Below are 20063 nucleotides of genomic sequence, written 5' to 3'. Positions count from 1 at the left end.
ACACAGTTACCATTTTTATTTGTTTTGTTGTGAGAACCCTTAAGACTTGGTCTCTTAACAAGTATCAAGTATACAATATAATATTATTAACTATAGTCACTTTGTTGTACACTAAACACCCAAGACTTATTCTTCTTATAACTGAAAGTTTTGTACCCTTTGACCAACATGCCCCCATTTTCCTCACCTCCAGTCCCTGGTAACCACCATTCTAGTCTCTGTACTAGATTCCACATGCAAATGAGATCATATAATATTTGTCTTTTTCTGTCTGGCTTATTTCACTTAACATAATGTCCTCCAGATTCATCCATGTCATTGCAAATGGCAGGATTTCCTTCTTTTTTATGGGTGAGTAATACGCCATTATCTTGTCCTTGTGTGCAGAGCTGAGCGACCATGGTACCCAAGTTTGGTTGCTGAGGGCGCCGTCTACATGGTGTATGACCAGGACCTGCTGAGGCCTGGCGACAAGAGCCAGACTGTCCTTCAGAAGCCTGAGGAGGTAGGCCCCTCAGCCATGGACTAGTTTACCCACTGTGTGTGTGAGCAGACCAGTCTGAAGATACCCCATCTCCCAGCCCCCCACAGTTTAACTTTCACATCCACAAGTCCTGGAGTTCAGGCATCACTATGGTGATGTTGGCTCTCTCAGTGGCCCCCTCCAAGGAGAGCGGGGAATACCTGAAGGAGCACACTAAGTAGCCTGTCAGCAGAGACTACCTTCCCAGGTCAGGAGCAGGGTCAGGGGCACCATGGATCTGGAGACTCCAGACTGGGCCTGGGGCCCCCACACTGCAAGGGCAGCTCTCAGCTCTGACAGCCAATCAAGGACTTTATGAAATATGAAACATATTACCAGTTATATTAATGTTGGTCTCCATCATGTTTTATCCATTCATCTGAGAGAGTCTCAGTAATTTTAAGTGTAAAGGGCTCCTCGAGACCAAAGAGTTTAAAAAGCCCTGCCTCCATTTTATTTCCTCAGAATGTGGTGTCCAGCGCTGTTGCACTTAGAACAGTTCCTAAGATTAAGGCATGAGTTCTCAGACCGCTTTGTCTCCAGAACACTTTATACCTTTAAACTTCATGTGGGGCTGGGGTTGACTCTGTTTCTTGAACTTTGAATTTTTTGCCTGCTCTGGAAAACTATAGCTCCTGATTCATCTGTACCTCATGCCAGCATAATGTTAACTTGTCCAGCTCTGAGCACAAAAGCAAAGAAGGGTGCATTTTCCTCTTGAGCACCCAGAGACAAAGCACGGATTCCTGTCTCACATGAAGGGACTATACTGCCTCCCAAACAAGGGTCTGTTCCAAGCACTTACTCACATTTCAGTGAGTCAGAAGGAAACAGACAGATATTCATCTCCCTGAAACCGGGCTGACTTCCTGCCAGAAGCCTGTGAGGAGAGTCAAGGCTGGGTGTCAGGGTTAGTGAGCGGCCACCTAAGCGCTCTCAGGTGGTATCTGGAGTCTTACTAAGCAGGTGAGTGCCACTGACAGGTCAGAAAAAAAGATGCCTTCAAGTGTTTGTCAGGATTAGTAAGTAGAATTAGTAAATGACAGGAAAACAGGAAACAACCAGGGGCTATACATTTTGAATTCAAAGGTACTGAGTTTATAGTCATGATGATAAGCAGCAGAAGGTGATGAATACCAGTTTAGTACTTTAAAAATTAAGACTTTAGTCTCAGCTAGAAAGGGGAGTATTTGATTTTTACCAATTAAGTCCTTCCACCCTGAACCACTTTACTTTTTTTTTTTTAATGCTTATTTATTTTGAGAAAGAGAGAGACAGCATGAGTGGGGGAGGAGCAGAGACAGAGAGAGGGAGAGAGAGAGAATCCCAAGCAGGCTCCACCCCTCCGCACAGAGCCCAGTGGTGGGGCTGGAACGTCCAGCCGTGAGATCATGACCTGAGCCAAAACGGAGAGTTGGATGCTTCACGGCACTGGGCCGCCCAGGCGTCTCCCACTTTACTTCTGGGAGGCAATATCCCACGCATCCCATAGTGCTCATTCTACCTGCTCCACAGAGATTTGGAATGGCGATAATAAGAATGATTAGTCTAATAATTCTTTAATTGTACTTTATTAAAACTTTTGACTATGTTGCAAAAGGAGTCCCTGGAAGAATTCTGGCTTCAGTAATGTGCTGGGGATTTGGGAGTGAACTTTTGAAGGAAAAACCAGATTTGAAGAAAAGTGAATATCCTATTTCTTAAATTGGCAAGTAAAAATCTCCGATAGGGTTATAGAATGTCCTTTTTCCAGATCTGAGACTAAAGTAATGGAAGGAAATGGTCACAGTGTAATACAAAGAGGAAAAGCCAGGATTTCATATTTGGGTTCTCACTTGTCTCTGTGTCTTGAAGTAAATCGCTTAAACTCAGTAGTCAAATCAGCTGCTTATTACCTTGGAGGAGAGGAATGAATGAGGATTTATCTCACACACTCACACACACACACACACACACACACACACACACACACTGCTCTTGCGACAGGTCTTGCTTAAATATACCTCGGATAATCATAACTTGTGAGCAGATCTTCTTTCCTGTCGAGTTAGAGTCTAACCTGGTCATTCTGCACTTATTTTTGTCCGTTTCTCCACCCACTTGAGAAAAGCATAGAATGCCACGCACCACGCCACCCCTAAAAGCGTGGCTTCGGGCTCGCGGCTCCCCCTAGCCCTCCACCTCCGACAGGAGCCTGGAGCCACGAAGGGCTGCCGAAGGAGCAAAGTTTCCCGGGAGAGCGGGGGTCTTTGCGGGCGGGCGGCAGGCCATCAGGGGGCAGGGTAGTTTCAGGCCGGCTCCCGCCGGTCGGTGTGCCCGCCGGACCGCGCAGGGCGGTTGAGGTGCGGTTTCCCAGGGTGTGGCGCGGCGCAGGTGCCCCGCGGGGCTGCAGGGCCTTGGGCTTGGCGGGGCGGAGCCAGGGCAGATCCGGTGTTAGCCTGGCCGAGGGGCGGGGCGGGGCGGGCCTTGGCGCCCCAGGAGCCGCCAGGCAACTTTTCCCAGTCCTCACCCCAGCGGGGGAGAAAAGCTCTCGGGAAGGCTCCTGCGGAGCCCGGGTGCTGGAGTCCCTCTGCCAACTGAGAGCAGCGACCGTCCCCGAGCAGGCTCAGGATGCGGCCGGGATGGACAGGGGGCGCGCCCTTGCTGGTGTTAGTGCTCAGTCAAGGTAAGCGAGGAGTTCGCTCTCCATCCGCGGCTGGCGGGACCTGCGCGGGGCCTGGGTGCAGGAGGGAGGAGTTTGCGGGGTGAGCGGGACAGGCAGCGCGCCTCTCTGCTGGATTCCACGGGGACCCAGGCTCCCAGCCATCCGGAGCTGGATAAAGACTCCCCATTCCCTCTCTCCCCCGCCTGGTGTCCCCATAAGGCCTGACTCACCCTGTCTGTGAAGCACCCTTCGAAGTCCGCTCACTGTGCGCTTTGGTTTTAGACCCGGGCGCACAGACAGGCAGAGGAAGTGGAGACTAAGGGCTGTCCTGCAGATGTTGAGTCCTGCAGCGCGGCTTAGATGGCAGGTGCCTCCCAGCACCCGCACCACCCCACCGCTGGCTTTGCGGGAGGCTGGGAGCCCCAAATACTTGCTTTTCAGCCCAAGCGTGTAAATTATGCTCCCATTTCTAGAGCCCTCAGTACTGATGTTTCTTCCTGTAGGGGACATAGAGAAACCAAGCGCCTCTTAAATACTTGGCAGAATGGGAATTCTTCCTTCCCTTATGCCTTCCTCCAATTGTTGTGACGTTTCTCTTCAACTTAATGTAAACTTAGGCCAAGAAAAGTTCTTTTTACTTTCTTGATCTTAGTCGCTGCCAACAAGAGAATTAACAAACCATCGTTCCAGCTGCAGGGCTGTGATAGTGGGACCCACCCATCACCTGATTCCTCTTGCACTAAGTTATGTGACCACCATCCTTCACATGCACCTTCTCCAAATCTTTTCCAGAGCCTAGTGTGTGCTTAGTATCAGAACTTTAGTTTACTGGGAGGAGGGGTGGGGGAGGTCGCATTTAAATTTTGTAGTTTGAACAAAACAAGTGTTTTTAGGAGCCGCTGGGTGGCTCAGTCAGTTGAGCGTCCTACTTCAGCTCAGGTCAAGGTCTCACGGGGTTCTTGGGCTTGAGCCCCACGTCAGGCTCTGTGCTGACAGCTTGGAGCCTGGAGCTTGCTTCGGATTCTGTGTCTTTCTCTTTCTGCCTCTCCCCTACTCACACTCTGTGTGTCTTTCCCTCTCAAAAAAATAAACATAAAAAAAGTATTTTTACAAAGAATACAAATATTTGTGTGTGTGTGTGTGTGTGTGTGTGTGTGTGTGTGTGTATACATATATATATTTCTTATCTTCCATTTAGGCCTGTAGGCACGCTATTCGCTATTCTGGAAGAAACCTAATCCAGATAACCCTGTAGCATTTACTCCTAGTCAGAGATAACAGAGATATAGCACCATCATCCCTGCCCCCAGCACGGACTAGGTATCATTAGGTTTTCTGTCTAACTCTGTGTCTGGTGCCTCACAGATATTTCTGTGCTGGTTAGAGGGGCCATCAACCCTAATTTAGGGGTTTTGGATAAAGTTGGGGTCACATTGAAATCAGTCCCTGGAACACCACAACCTTCCCAAGAACTAATAGACATTTAAATCCAAGCTTTTCATCTTTCTTTAATTACCCATTATTAACAAAAGCTATGGGAACATAACATCATTTCCTTATGTTTGAAGTGTTAAGGCTTGTTTTTTTAAAGAGCAGTGAGAAATCCTTTAGTGGAATGTATTGCTCCAAGGCATGAAGTCAGGTATAGAAATTTTTAACCTGGAGTTAGTTAATAAGGACAAATCAGTGCTAGCAAACAGAGCTGATTTAAATTGACATCTGTACAAATATTTTTTTATATTTATTCCTTCTTCTTGTTTCAGTTATTTGCATACTTGCATATTTTCTCTTGATTCAAGATACTTATAATGAAGCTTTGTCGTTTGTGATATTGGTTCAGATTCCTAGGGAAGCAACATCATTTGTTGATAACCATGAATATCCAAGATTAACACAAATAATTGAGTGCCTAGATCAGTGATAGCTGGAGTTTTTTACGGCATTACTCTAAGTATGTAAAATACTTGAGTAGTCATCATTACTACAGACATACATATAGTTACTTATAAATTATATATGTACAATTGTGTAATATAAATACATATCAAACGTGAAAATGTAACAAGCATACGTGTGTGTTTATACATCTCACATCCTCTCCGGCATAGGTGCCAACCCCTGTAGAAACTTAAAATCCTCAAATCTCGTTTTAACACTTAGAGTCAAATAAATACACTTTCTGTAAACCTTCTCGTGAGTATTTAATAAAAAGCAGTGTTTAAGGTTCAGTTTCATATTTATCACCTTGCATTGATCACCCTTGGTTTAAGTGATTGCAGTCATTGAAATGGTAGCCAGCAGGTGAGGGATGGAAAAGAAAAACCATAAGGGGCCCAGATAATTCACAATCTAAATAATAGGTCCACAGAGGAAAGGAAAATGTAGTTTTAAAGTGCACCATGGCACTTACATCCCCGCGTGCTGCCAAGCCACGGATAATCCTCATCTTTTCTCCCGGTGTCTGGCGCCCTGCCCTGGCGTCACTGCCTCTTTAATGAGCACCTTCAAATCCTTTCTCTAATTCCCTTCAAGCTGTAAATATTCTAATTTCTCTCAGAACAAGTAAATCCTTCCTTTCCTATGTAATATGGTAGCTCTGTCCTCCCAAGACACCTTCCACCTCTGTCTTCTAGTCTCCCTATTTTTCTCCTATTTTCCAGGCAGTTCTTCCTCACTCTCTTTCATGGGCTCATCTGTTTAGCCCAGTGCTTGGTGTTTAGAGTTCCATCCTGGTTCCTCATCTTCATTCTACCAGTTCTTTTTGGGCCAGTTCCCCACTCAAGTCAGGATCTCCAGCCAGACTCTTCTCCTGGGTCCGGATCAGGATTTCCATTTGCTACCAAGTATCTCCACCTAGACGTCCAGTAAGCATGTCCTCAATATGTCCTCAACCAAAGTCAACACTGTCCTCCAGAATTCTCTACTACTGTGTAATGGCAACATAATCGTGCAAACACTAAACCTTGGGATCTTTTCCACGCTTCAGCCTCACAGCGCATCTCCAAGTTCTGTCCTACCTCCCCACCTCCTGTAACTGTCACTACCATCCTTGCTTTCTTTGAACAACTGAACAACTATAAAGTGTTCCTTCTGTTTTTTTGCTCTCATCCTTCTGGTCCATTCTTTTAATTGTCCCTAGTGTTATCTTTCTAAAATACTTATCTGTATCCAATCAACCCCTTGCTTCAAACTTTTGGTGGCTCTCCATCTCGCATAAGGTGAAGTCCAGATTTCTTGGCCTGGACTAAAAAGTCCTTCGTCATCTGGCTGCAGCCTGGCCTGCCTATTCAGGCTTTTCTCGGCTACACTTCTCCTGCATGGACACAAGGACTATTCCCTTTGCCTTCACGGCCTTCATGCTTTTGTCCTTCTCTTCTTACCCTTTGCGAGTCACCATTGTCCTATGTTAGAAGAGACAATGCCAAGCAAAATTATACAGTAGGGAAGTTTTTATTTTATAACTAAAAGAGAAGTCTGAGGTAACCTCTCACTTCTGAAACCAATCCTACGCTACCTCTTTCCCTTTATCCTCAGCACCTCCACAGCCTCAGACCATCCTTTGATAAAGTGACCCCCCCCCACCGCGCCCCATGGCTCTCCAGCTATACCTGCACCTCTACTAAGCTTTGCTTTCAGAAGTTCTAGCTCATGAACCACTTTTTGATTTAAATTAATGCTTTGGGGCTTAGGATCAGGATTTAAAGACAGTTATTCATACATTTATGATATACAGCCAGATTTGGAAGCAATTGCTTAAATATTAGCATTGCACCTCCTCTTTCCTAAGAAATTAAAATTCTAGTATTGCCTATATCACGTTGTTGTGAGATGACCACAAGATAGGTACATTGCAACACCAGGAGTCAGTGAATGCATCAGCTTGAACGAATTCTCTCTAAAGTAGGTGATGTCTGTTCCTGTCTTAATGTGTTAACAGCCTTGGGCCTGTTAAAAGAGAGACGCCTGTTAATGTAAAGAGATGAGCTTCTAATTATGGAATTTTAGACATTCAGCAAAATAAAGACACAAATTCAAGTCAATATGTCAAAAATAAAGAAGTTCAGGAAAAATTGGAAAAATATTTGGGACCAAAAATATCATCATGATGTCATATGAATGTTACCACTAGAGTCAAAAGCCTTGCTTAGCTTGGGGAGTGACTGAAAGATTCAGCACAGCATAAGAGAAAGAACCACAGAAGGCTGTCATTCTAACTGGCAAATCAAAGGTAGGATGGTTTTTGTGGGTTTTTTTTTTCATTTGTTATGGTGACTAATGATTTACCTAGAAGAACACATTGAATAATGTCTCTCTAAAGAGAGGCTTAATCCCACAAATCCTGAGAAAACAATAGAGCCTGTATATAAAAGTGATTCCTATCATGCCCTTTCAGATGACCTGTAGGTGCTTTCTTGATCTGGCCTCAGTGAATTCCAAGAAAGTAGCATTTGAACATATTTTTTATGCAGTAACTTTTATGTAAAGCAACATGCTAGGCCCAGCTATAGGAAACTTGAAACATGGTCCAAAGAGTTTACAGTCTATTTGGAAACAAGTCCAACCATGAGAGAAGGACATTGTCTCATCCCCTGACCAACTTCAGACCCTTCCATCCTCCTTTCTGACAAGTCCAATTACTGGGTTGCCTCCTCTGCAACTAGAAGGTGGGGACCTTGAGGGGTGACTGCCCTGAGTCATTCCTGGTCATCTCATACCTCTCTCCAGTGTCTGATTTAGACGTGGGCATGTAATTGAAATGACAGGTGGAGGGAAATCTGCTTGGAGACTTTTGGGAAAGAATTTTTCATTCTTAAGGAAGACACTTGTTAAGAAATGTATTGCCAGGTCACATGAAGGTTGGAACAGCTAAAACCATCCTACAACCATGATGTCAGCTAGCTTGAGGATAAAGCCAATACACTGGCCCCACGGAAAGATAGAAAGCAGGTCCTTGATATTGTCTTCAGGTTTCTAAATTAGATATTTAGAGCCATTTACCTCTTTGTGCCTGAAAAAAAAGTCTATGTAATTTAAAACGTGGTTATGTTGTTTTTGTTATGTTATTTTTTAGTCTATGCTTATAACATACATATGTACTGTAAGTTTCTATAATGTAATAGATACCATTTGGTCACATATAATTCATTGCTAAATGAGTGGTACAGAACTTAACGTGGAGTTCAAAAGATGAGGAAATGTCACTATGATGCATATAAGTAGCAACCGTCCTGGCAAGTCTTCAAGGGGACAGCAAAGAATCTTTACTATTTGGATCCACTGTGAAGGACTGTAGAGGTCAGAGTCCAGTTCTCCCCTTTTAAAATGGCCATTATTGATAATAATATAAGATGGAGAGTAACATAACCAGGAACAGGACCCAAGTCTCCAAGTTCCTGGGTCAGATGTTTTAGATGCTTGAATAGGAAAGGAGAAAGTCATTATGTCCAGAACACACTGTATTCACAGAGGGTGAAAGCTGAGAGGTTAACAAGTATCTGGCCACAAATGACCTTGTAAATGGCAGTCAGGAGCATGGATTTTTGAGGACAATGGGAAGGTTTTGAAGGGCCTTAAGCAGGGGAGTGACATGATCACATGGCTTCTTGGGTAGATTACTCTGGTGCCAGGGTGGATGGTAAATTGAATGGAGGCCAGACTGAAGGCACTACCTTTTTTAGGAAAGAAATAGTTCTGGTCTTAGTTTTATTGGGGGACGATGGTGCTAAAACCCAGTAGCAGTAGGGAAAGATCACAAGGGATGCGTTTGAAAGGTAGCATGGGAGAATGGACATGATTTGTGGTTGATTTGTACAGTGGCAGCAAGTGAGGGGGAAGATACGATGGAGGCCTTGAGTTTGGGATGTGGACAACTCAGTGAGGTGCTACCGACTGACACAGGGAGATGAGGAAAGAAAGCAACTTAGACAACAAAGATAATCAGTTCACTGTGACGGGTTGTTGGATACATCCAGGAGCACACATCTAGTAGATAGATAGTTATAGATAAAACAGTGTTAGAAACAGGAGAGAGGACAACAGGAGATAGAGACTTAGGAGTCAGGGGCATCTAGAGAGTCATTGACATTGCATTGATGAGTCAGGCAGAGACCAGAAGACGGCTTTGCCCACATCCCAACGGACTACCCAAGAGGGTCAGGTGAGGAGGAGATGCCAGGGAGAGAGAGAGAAAGTGGGAGCAGTAAGTAAAAAGAAGACTACAGTCGGTGGGGCACCACACAAATATTTTGAGAGGGAAGAGTTGATCAGTAGGATCATCTTCACAGGAGTCAAGCATGTCAGACAGCCTTGACGAGGGCAGTCTCCATGGAGTGAAAAAGTGGAAGCCAGAGTGGAGTAGGCAGAGGAGTAAGTGGACCCTGAAGAAATGCAGACAGTGTCAGGAAGCTAGACAGTAAATGAAAGAGAAGAGGGAGTGGCTGAGGGACAGGAGGGGAGAGACTTGGCATAAATAAACAAACAAGAGAGACTTGCATAACAATTATTATAATGAGGTATTTTTCTGTTTTTTTTTTTTTTTTTACTACTATTGTTTATGGTATTGCATGATCCACTTGTGATTTTTGAGAATTACACTGAGGCATCTGTATGTGGTAGGAGTCCCTAAGGAGAGACTGGGGGAGAGAAGGAGCACTGATGTCCATGGCAAGGGGGTCATCGGAGAGAAGCGGGGAGGGGATCAGCCGCAATAGCAACAGCTCTGTCCACAGCTTGGAAGCCACGGATGACCATATAGGGAAGGTGGAGCGCATTCTGGGATATGACAAGGAGAGGATATGGTCTGATGAGACCAAGCTGAAGTAGATGGCTCTGAGGGTGCAGGGAGAGACAGCCAAGCTGTGGGAATAGGAGCCTTCCACCCTCCAGTGTGGCTGCCTCGATTGATGAAGGAGCCCTTGTGTATATTTCTGTTTCAGAACATACTTACCACACTAATGTAGATGTAATTAATATACAGCGTGAGTTTTAGGGTCCATAATATATGACAATATTCCAATTCTGGTCACAGAATTAATATCCATGCTGTAGTCAGATTTCCTAAAAAAACAAAGAGGTATTTTTAGAGCTACAGATATGTTTCTCCAGTTAAGCTTTTCGTTCTTTATTTCTACCCAGTATAATAAAGATCCTCAAAGTCATCTTTTCAGAAATCATAGCCCCATAGAACACAGAGAGTTAGAGTTGGCTTTGAAAGTTTGTTAGTAAAATATTGAAGCCTTTTATTCTGTGTAACTCAATGGTGGTTTCAAAGTGTTTTAAAACATTTCCATTTAATTATATAAATTAGAAAAGAAATTAATGTCAGTTCTTAATTTTGTTGAAGTTGTGATTAATCCAAAGAGCTCGTATTCAAGTATTTTTTCCAGTCTAAGCCTGCTGACTCTTGTACATGTAAATTACATTTACTAACCAGTATAAACTTGAACTGCATATTTTGCTAATGTTTTCAGGTCCATAGGATATTGGGGCTGTTCATAATTTTCAAATATATTGTTCTGCCTTTGAAAGAGTTGTCTGTTCTGTTGTCCAAACAGCTCATAGCAACTGTGCGATTTTGTGAGTGGAGATTCCTGCATTATTATTCTGTGTTCTGAAAGGGTAACTGCAATTCTTCCTTTTCATCGTTTAAAGTGACTAGAGACAGTTTTTACTACAGACGCCATACATAACTCCTGATCATTGAAAGGCTTTCTGTATGAAAAATGAGGTTAATGTTTAAACAGAGCCATGGAAATAAAGGAGTGATGGACACTGTATTGTCAGTGTAAGAGATTATTTCATTGTGTTTTGAAAAGCATGAGCAAAGCTCTTGCACTCATGGATGCCTTGAACACTGGCAGTTCTCATTCTCTCTCATTCATTTGAAGGTGGCCTTTGTTTGTCTTTGTGCACGCCTGATCTCATTCCCATGGATACCGTGTGGAAATGCAGACTGAATGCAAGCTGGCTTCTGGTCAGCTCAGTCAGATAACTCTATTCCAAATTGTTTACTAGTCACCTGCGGGTCCTTGAACCAAATAGCTTCATGGATGCTTGTTAGAATATGGACACCGAATCTTTTGGATTTTATAACCCTTCCTAAGCCATATTCCAAGTGCTACTGTATAAATAGATATTTTAGAGCAATTGACTTAGTTTTTCTATGTAGTTATTATCATTGGAGGGGTGGGGGAAGAATAATTTAGCCTTGGAAATTAAGATACTTTTATGTGATCTTTCTTTTCTTTTTTAGTATAAAAATGTAAGAAACAGCCTGAATTTAAAAAAGCTTTAATGAAAAATTGAAAGATGATGAAATAATTTATGTAAATGTCATAGTGTTTTAGTCCATTTGGGCTGCTATAACAAAATACCACAGACCGGGTGGCTTACAAACAGAAATGTTTTGCTCACTGTTACAGAGGCTGGAAGTTCGAGATCAAGGTACCAGCATGGTCATGTTCTGGTGAAAGGTCTCTTCCTGGATCTTGGCTGATGGAAGGGGATGGAGTCTCTGGAGCCTCTTTTATAAGGCACCAATCCCATTCATGAGGGTCAAGCCTCTGCACCTCTCAAAGGCCGCACTCCCTAATACCGTAATCTTGGGGACTTAGGATTTCAACACAGGAAGTTGGTTGGTGGGGGGAGGGGTGGGGCACCCAAACATTCAGACCATAGCACATAGTAATTAAGAAACCCCTTTAGGGGCATCTGGATGATTCAGTCAGTTAAGTGTCTGACTCTGGCTCAGGTTGTGATTTTATGGTTCGTGAGTTTGAGACGGACATGGAGCATTCCACTGTCAGCCCAGAGCCTGCTTCAGATCCTCTGTCTCCCTCTCTCTCTGTCCCTCCCCTGCTCACTCTGTCTCCCTCTCTCAAAAATAAATAACAACATTTTTAAAAAGGAAGAAACCCCTTTATTGGGGTTTCATTTTATTACTACTTTTTCGTTATGGTCGAAGTGAGATATGTCCTTAACACTTTTTAAGAGTACAGCCCCATGGTCTCTTACCTTTGTATGTGTTTTTCTCTTTCTGAAATCCTCTATATGCCCCAACCCCTATTTTGTGCATCATTTATGTGTTAATGTCATTGAGGCTCATGTACCTCCGGAAACCTTCCTACCCCCAGTCCAATTTGGGGACCGTCCTCACTTCCCTAGCAATTGTTGCCTTCTATTTCAGAAGTCTGCTTATGCAACTATAACCCCTAAAGACTGCAAACCTTAAGACAGAGGCCATGTCTTTGTCACATGTGCCAAGTTGAATGTTGTTGAATGAGTGATGACTGCATGAGACCCGTAGGACGGCCACTGTAACATGAGTTAAAGGCACACTTTCTGAAGGAAGGCCAAGCTGAAAACTTCCTAGTTCTTTCCAATTAGAGTGTGCAAAAAAGGTTTATCTGAATTTGCTAAAATATTTCTTCTGTTGATTTTTTTTTCCTTCACTTCTTTTACAGAGTTTGCTCCTAAAATGTCTCTTCTTTGTCTTGAAATGTCCAGCCAGGCTAGCTGTACTGACAAGTAACAAGTTGAATAAAAGTGTTAGGACAGTGCAGATGTCTTTTTTCCCCCAAGTGCTTTCTCATTCCCCGATTCTTTCTCAGAAGGCGGCACCATAATTTAGCTTCAGCCTGACTCTCTCCCACTGAATACATTCTTTAAAATCACCTTCAATCCTTTTCATCATTATATTCCTAGGACCTGGGATATAGTAAGTGTCCCAAAAAAATTTGGTAAAAAAAAAATATTTAAAAACCCCCATAAAACTAGAATTCAGATAACTCTGAGGAATGTATGTCCATTAAAATACTAAGCTTGAATAGTTAAAGCAGGATGTTTTAATATTCTTCCAGAAAAGTGACTATACTGAAATATTCATCTGAACAGAAATATATTTATATTTTCTTTTGATATTTATAAGTGTGAAAGTAATTTCTTATAGATACACCAACCATTTATATGAAAATAAACAATTTGGGGTTTTTTTGGTCACTTGGTATCTTTTACATATACTTTTCTATATGGGCTTCATATTTACAACTTTGCATTAATGCATCCGACCATATCGTGGCTAACTATTGTTTCATTGTTAGATATTTAGGTTGTTTCCTGTGGACTTTTTCCCCTACTGTAAATAGTATGGCTATAAATATAATGGTACAAGAAGCTTTTTCTTTCCTTTTTCCTTTTGGATAGTTTCCAGAGGAGGCATTACTGGGTCAAAGGTTATGTGTACTTTTTAGTTTTTGTTGCATATTGAATGCTGTAGGTATCTATAATGTGTGAATTTACAAATTTCACCAACATTAGAATTTTAATTTACTTTTTGTAGTGTTTTTTCTTAACTTTTTGTCAGTTTGGTGGATGTAAAGTGATGTTTCCTATTTATTTTAACTCTCATTCTTTATATTCATCAGGGAGTACTTTTGAAGCTACTATTTAAATATGCCTATCTTTTGAAAAATATGTGTAGATTAGAATATTCTAGAATTTAGGCCTAGAAGAACATCAAAAGATCATCTAATAAATGCCTCAGTTTTATAATAACCAGTTTTTGAAATGAATAATGCCTAGGACTCCAGCCTACAGTGTGCTGTCCATCATTTCAAATGGCTCTTCAGAACTTCCTCTGAAAATCTCTTTGACAATACCTCCCAACTTGGTCACCTATTTCCCGTAGACTGATTATAATTCATTTCACTTGAGAAGTGGCAGCTTTCTGGTTAAGATTTCTATTCTCCCCTGGGTCAGAACCCTTTAGGGGAAGAGAGAAGACATTCTGTTTGCTAGAGCACTTGACTTCGAGTGACTGTATTTGGCGATTGTTCTGGCTAACTATTGCCAGGCAGCCTATCGCTCTAAAACGTAATGGCTTAAAACAACGACTGTCATTTGTCATCTCTCATAGTTTCTTGAGTAGGACTTTGGGAATAGTTGGCTGGGCAGTTCTGGCTTGAAGGTTTTCATGTGGTTACTGCCGGATGGTAGGTAGCTCTGTCTCTTCTTGTGGCCCCATCAAGTGGCCTTGCTATTTTGGTACTCTCTGATAGTCTGACTTTTTTGTAGGATGACTCAGGGATCCAAAGGCATGTATCCCTCCCAACATACTGGCAGAAACTGCAGGGTCTTTTCTAACCCAGACTCAGAAATCATGCAACTGCCTCTGTTCATCAAAGCAATCACAGTCTCACCAAGATTCTGAGGAAGGAGACCTATTCTCTTGGTGAGAAGACAAATTTTAATTCTGTAATTCCCAGACAGATTTTAAAACCACCACAACTTAATCAACCTAATGGTGCTTACAAGACAGCTCATCGTTTACATCTGAGCCGCTCAACATGGGCATTATTGACACTGGGGCTGGATAGTTCTTCCAGGATGGGGGAGGGGAGGTTGGGGGGGGCTGTCCTGTGTACTGTAGGATGCTGAGTGGCATCACTGGCCTTCACCCACTAGCCAAGAATAGCCATCACCCCCCAAGCATAACAACCAAAAATATGTCCAAAAATTACAAAATGTCCCCAAGGGACAAAATTCTCCCAATTGAGAGTCACTACACGAAACAAACATGAACAGGTATACCTCAGAGATAATGGGGCTTCAGGTCTAGACCACCCACAATAAAGCAAATATGGCAATAAAGTGAGTTAAGTAATTCCCAGTGTGTGGAAAAGTTTTGTTTACCCTAAACTGTAGTCTATTAAATATATGGGAGCATTATGTCCAAAAAAATACATACCTTAATTTAAAAATACTTTATTGCTAAAAAGTGCTAATCATCATTTGAGCTTTCAGCAAGTCATAATGACTGGTCACAGATCACCATAACAAATATAATAATGATAATGGAAAAGTTTTGAATATTGCAAGAATTACCAAAATATGTCACAGAGACATGAAGTGAGCAAATGCTGTTGGAAAAATGCAGCCAATAGACTTGTTTGATGCAGGGTTGCCAATGTTCTTCAGTTTGTTAAAAAAAAAATACAACATCCGTGAAGTTCAATAAAGTGCAATACAACAAAGTGTGGCAGGATTAGGCACATTTACTGTCATGGCATCACAGAAAGAACTCCAGCCCTGAAGAGTAAAGCAAATGCCATTGTTCTGAGTGACTTCACATATCACAAGCAAACTATTCCCTACCTTTCTGGGTCAATGGGAGGATCAAATAAGATTATGAACGGAAAAGTATTTTGCAAACTGGAAAAACTATATAAAGCTATTTTTTAAAAACTCCATACACTTGGTATTCATCTATTTTGATCATCACTCATTTATTGAAGAGACCCGTTTAAGGGACCTTTCTGTGGTACCTATTTTATGGCAGCAGTGTTGGACCTGGGGGACTTGGAGGACTCAAGGCAGCCCCTCAGAAGCTCTGCTTTTCCATTTCTAACATCACCTGTGTAGGAAAAGGGTAGTACCTAGATCCTTACTGAATAGTGCTTAACATTGAAAACAAAGTCTTTCAAATTTGTTTCAATGTTTTATTTATTTGTGAGTGAGATAGACCGAGCCGGAGTGGGGGAGGGGCAGAGAGAGAGGGAGACACAGAATTCCAAGCAGGCGTCTGGCTCTGAGCTGTCAGCACAGAACCCAGCGTACCTTGAAATCATGACCTGAGCTGAAGTCGGACACTTAGTCAACTGAGCCACCCAGGCACCCCTATGCTGAAAAAGTCTTTTAAAGAAAAATAACATTTTTCTTTCTTAATGAAAGCAGGAAAATGTCATGCTACTATAATCCAAAAGTAGCTGTAAGGGTCACTTTATCTTTTGGATTTTGCACTATCTTTTTTTTTTCTGAAGAACTATAGTTATAATAGAGCTTAAATCTGTATAAAATATGTGGTCATTTCTAGAGGGCCTATAATTTCTATAATTACTTGCTTTGGGTTTTTTTTTAGGGGCAGGAGACGGCTTTCTACATTATTGTTGCATTTTTTGTCCTTTTAGTCTGAAGAAAATGCTATTGAAAATGAGTTCCTTTGTTTGTGTGTGTTCAGTGTTCAAATGATCTAATGTGACCTATGGCCATTTTTGATTGTCATGCATGTTCTAAGTAAGCATTAGCTACACGTTAGAGTTTGAAGTCTGTTTTCAAAGTTTAAAGTCAGGATCTGAGTAACCCCACTTCCTGCTTGTGTGGCTTCCTGGAGGATCCACCAACTGATAATATTTTCTTGGCTTGTGTGGTGTGCTCTGAGGATGCCTCAGCAAAATGCAGCAATGTGATGCCCTCCCACCCATTCTGCAGCAGTTCTCAGAAATTTAAATGGAAACTCATTTAGGATATTTTTTCCTGGTAGAAGTGAAGGCGGGATCACAAACTGGTATGCCTTTTTTAAATTTTTCAAAAAGTATGCTATCTTCAGTAACATATAATGATATTAATAGAAAACAAAGCAAGCAAAAACAGCTGTCTTTACTAAAGGCTCATCATTTGCTAGGCACTGGGTGGGGAGTTTAAAAAAATTTTTTTAATGTTTATTTACTTTTGAGAGAGAGAGAGAGTGTGTGTGAGTAGGGGAGGGGCAGAGAGAGAGGGAGACACAGAAACCGAAGCAGGCTCCAGGCTCTGAGCTGTCAGCACAGCTGACAGAGCCCGATGCGGAGCTTGACCCCACAAACTGTGAGATCATGACCTGAGCTGAAGTCCGGCGCTTAACCCACTGAGCCACCCAGGAGCCCCTGGGTGGAGTGTTTTATATGTACTCTCTGGCACGATGAAGTAGATTTGTGTATTATATCTGCTTCACAGCTGAAGAAGTGGTGGCTTATTTCGTATATGGACTGTGCCCAAGGTCACCGAGCTATTCAAACCTAAGCGCTTAGGCACTATGTTATACTGTTGGTCTTGCCCAGTATGTGGATTTTTCAGTTAAAAAAGAAAAATCCATGTACTTCTAGCACTATCATTCTTCTGCTACCCTATCACCCCCCAAAATAATCCATCTTCTTTTTAGAGTTCTCTTAGGTAAAAACCAAAGTTGAATATTCTCTAAAATTCTAGTAAGAAATGAAATGTGTCTGTATATTTGTCTACATGTATGTACCTATATGTATATGTATTTACTAACCTACCTACCTTGTAGTCCATCTCTCTGCATATCTTCTCAGTAGCCTGCATTTAAGCATCTTGCTTTGAACGAGTCTAGAAGTCAACTGGTCTTTATTGCTCTCTTGTTATATGTATGTTATCATTAGGTAGAAAGGTGAAACAAAGAGGGGTTTGTCAATTCAGCTGATTATTACTGAGCCATACCATGTGCTGGGCACTCTTGTGCACGCTGAGGAATGGCACAGCGAACAAGACAGATTCCCTACTCTTAGGGACAAGGACAGATTTACCACACAGCAACTGAAGCTGAAGCTTCAAGGACCCTCACAATGCACACCCTTCCCATGTGTTCACGCAGCCTGATGCACAAAAGTTGAGGTCACTGTCTCTTTTGTACCCTAATGTAACACGTTTCAACAAAGATATCAGCTAAAGAACTGGTTGAGAAATGTCACTAATTCAAAGAGTTTCTGGATTAGTCCCTGTGAAGAACTCTCCAGGGAACTTGAAATATCATAGCCCCTGTTTGATACTGGAAGGTGGTGCTTAACATTTATATGACATTATAAATAGGAGATATGGAAATGAAGGGAACTTTTCTAAACTATATATAGTAAAATTTTTTTCTAATTCAACTTACTGGAGCACCTGGGTGGCTCAGTGAGTTAAGCGTCCAACTCTCGGTTTCAGTTTAGGCCATAATCTCAACAGTTCATAGGTTTGAGCCCCACGTCAGGCTCCATGCTGACAGCACAGAGCCTGCTTGGAATTTTCTCTCTCCTCTTTCTCTGCCAGTCCTTGCTCATGCTCTCTGTTTCTCAAAATAAATACGTTGTTAATAATAATAATAATAGTAAAATAAGCATAAAAAATAAAATTCAACTTACCATGCCAAAAATATTGAATACTGTTTAGACAATATGATTTTATAAAATTGCTGAAGACGTGATTGAAAAATATAGAGCCAAAAACTATAGGAAAAGGCTATTACAGAAGTATGTCAGACAATCAGTAAAAATGTGTATTGCTTTTTGAGATTTTTCAGCTTTTAAAAATATGTGATTTGCTAGGATTGTGTTCTCATTTTATTAAGTATATAACACCTGAGTTCCGTTTAATAATTTTGTCATTTTTTTTCCTTGAAGAGTCACTCTGCTCTAAATTGTAGACGCTTCAATTCCAACAAAACTTAGATCTCCCTGTACAGATTCCCAGGAGGGAGGCAGACAAATAAAAAAGATAGATTTCCAACATGTGAGGTAGTGATGCATTATTAAAAATACAGCAGAGTAAAGAAGGTAGAAAATGCTGGGTGGGGAATGGGCATGCATTCTTTCACACGGAGCTCTGTATTAGTGATCTATTACTATATAACACATGACCACACAGGCGATGACTTCAAATAATGTACATTTAATCTTACAGTTTCTGTGGGTCAGGTACTTGGGCCTGGCTTCACTGGGTCCTCTGCTTCAGGGCTTCTCATAAAGCTGCATTCAAGTGTGGACCAGGGCTGGGGCATCTGAGTGCTCACCTGAGGAGGATCCACTTCTGCCCACTTTGATTGCTGGCAGGATTCATTTTCTCTTGGGCTGTTGCACTTGAGGGCCTCGGTTCCTCACTGGCTTTGACGGGAGGCTGCCCTGAGTTCCTTGCCCTGTGGGCCTCTTTGCTTCATCAAAGGTAGAGGAGTGCATCTGTTAGCAAGGCAGAAGTTACAGTCTTATGTAATGTAATCACAGAAGTGATCTATCCTAGGGCATTCGGTTCTGTTTTGAATTTTCACTTCTATTAGTTTGAAGTCCCAGGGGAGAGGATGACACGGAGGCATGAATGACAGGAGAGGTATATCACTGGGAGTCACCTGACTACCACAGTGAGTGAGGAGAGACAGCTCTGATAGATTGATGTTTGATGCAGACACAAAGGCAGTGAGAGGGAGTGTGACAGTTTCTGGGAAAAGAATATTCCACGTGGAGGGAATTATGCAAAAGGCTAGAAGTCAGAGTGAGTTTAAGGAAGAGCCAGAGTGCAGCTAAGGGAGCTGAAGGACGAGGGCAGGAGGGGAGATCAGACAGGTGGGGAGGGACATGCTACCGTTCTCCAGGGGGAACTCGGAACTCACAGCACGAGCCCGGTGGAGTGACTTTCCAAGGCAGCCCACCGCAGTAAGAAATACAAATGGAGGGTATCAAGGGAGTTAGAAGAAGGGTGTATGGAGGCATGAATTGAGAGGAAGGCCAGAAGCAGAGTTTATAGAGAAATGGCTTGTGAACACAGATTTCATAGAGGAAATATTCATTTCAGTTATGCCTGTTGTTTCCATACATTGCCTCAGGCATATCTTGTTACTGAGCAAGTTATTCAGCAGGCATTGACTTGCTAAATGTGCAAAAATGCTATTCTGTGAGAGAGGGAGAAGGAGGATGTCTCCTTTCACACAGAAGGAATTTAGGAATAAAATGAGAAAATAGAAAACGAATAGAGGAGTGGGTATTCCCAGTCCTCTTGGCCACCAGGAGACAGTGAGTCCGCCAGCTGGCAACTCACCCTCCCTCATCTTTACAAAAAAAAAGAGAATCCATTGAGTTGTCAGGAAGCACTAAGTCATGATAAGTGAATTTTTTTTAATTTTTTTTTTACTTTATAAAGTTTCATATTTTTTAACATATGCAATTATTTTCCATCCTTTACAATACAGTAGTTGCAATGACACTCAAAACAGAAAAGCAAAGTAAAAAATCAAAACACCAACTTCTGTTTCATGTAATTAGACTTATACAGAAATTAGAAGGTTAAGTAACAACTAGTTAATCACCTAATTTCACA

At 42.0% G+C, this 20063-nt stretch overlaps 1 protein-coding gene across 1 annotated transcript in view; it reads left to right on the top strand.

Annotated features, from left to right (window-relative positions):
* Positions 1-3059: 3059 nt before the first annotated feature.
* Positions 3060-20063, top strand: part of ITGA2 (integrin subunit alpha 2) — a 109139-nt gene continuing 92135 nt past the window's right edge. The window contains exon 1 of the mRNA XM_029940910.1: positions 3060-3188. Within this exon, the coding sequence (XP_029796770.1) occupies positions 3134-3188 (55 nt within the window). The 5' untranslated portion in view covers positions 3060-3133. The remainder of the gene's footprint in view (positions 3189-20063) is intronic.

Source organism: Suricata suricatta, chromosome 6, assembly GCF_006229205.1.
Source record: "Suricata suricatta isolate VVHF042 chromosome 6, meerkat_22Aug2017_6uvM2_HiC, whole genome shotgun sequence".
Lineage (NCBI taxonomy): Eukaryota > Metazoa > Chordata > Mammalia > Carnivora > Herpestidae > Suricata > Suricata suricatta.
This window is presented reverse-complemented; position numbering and strand designations above follow the sequence as displayed.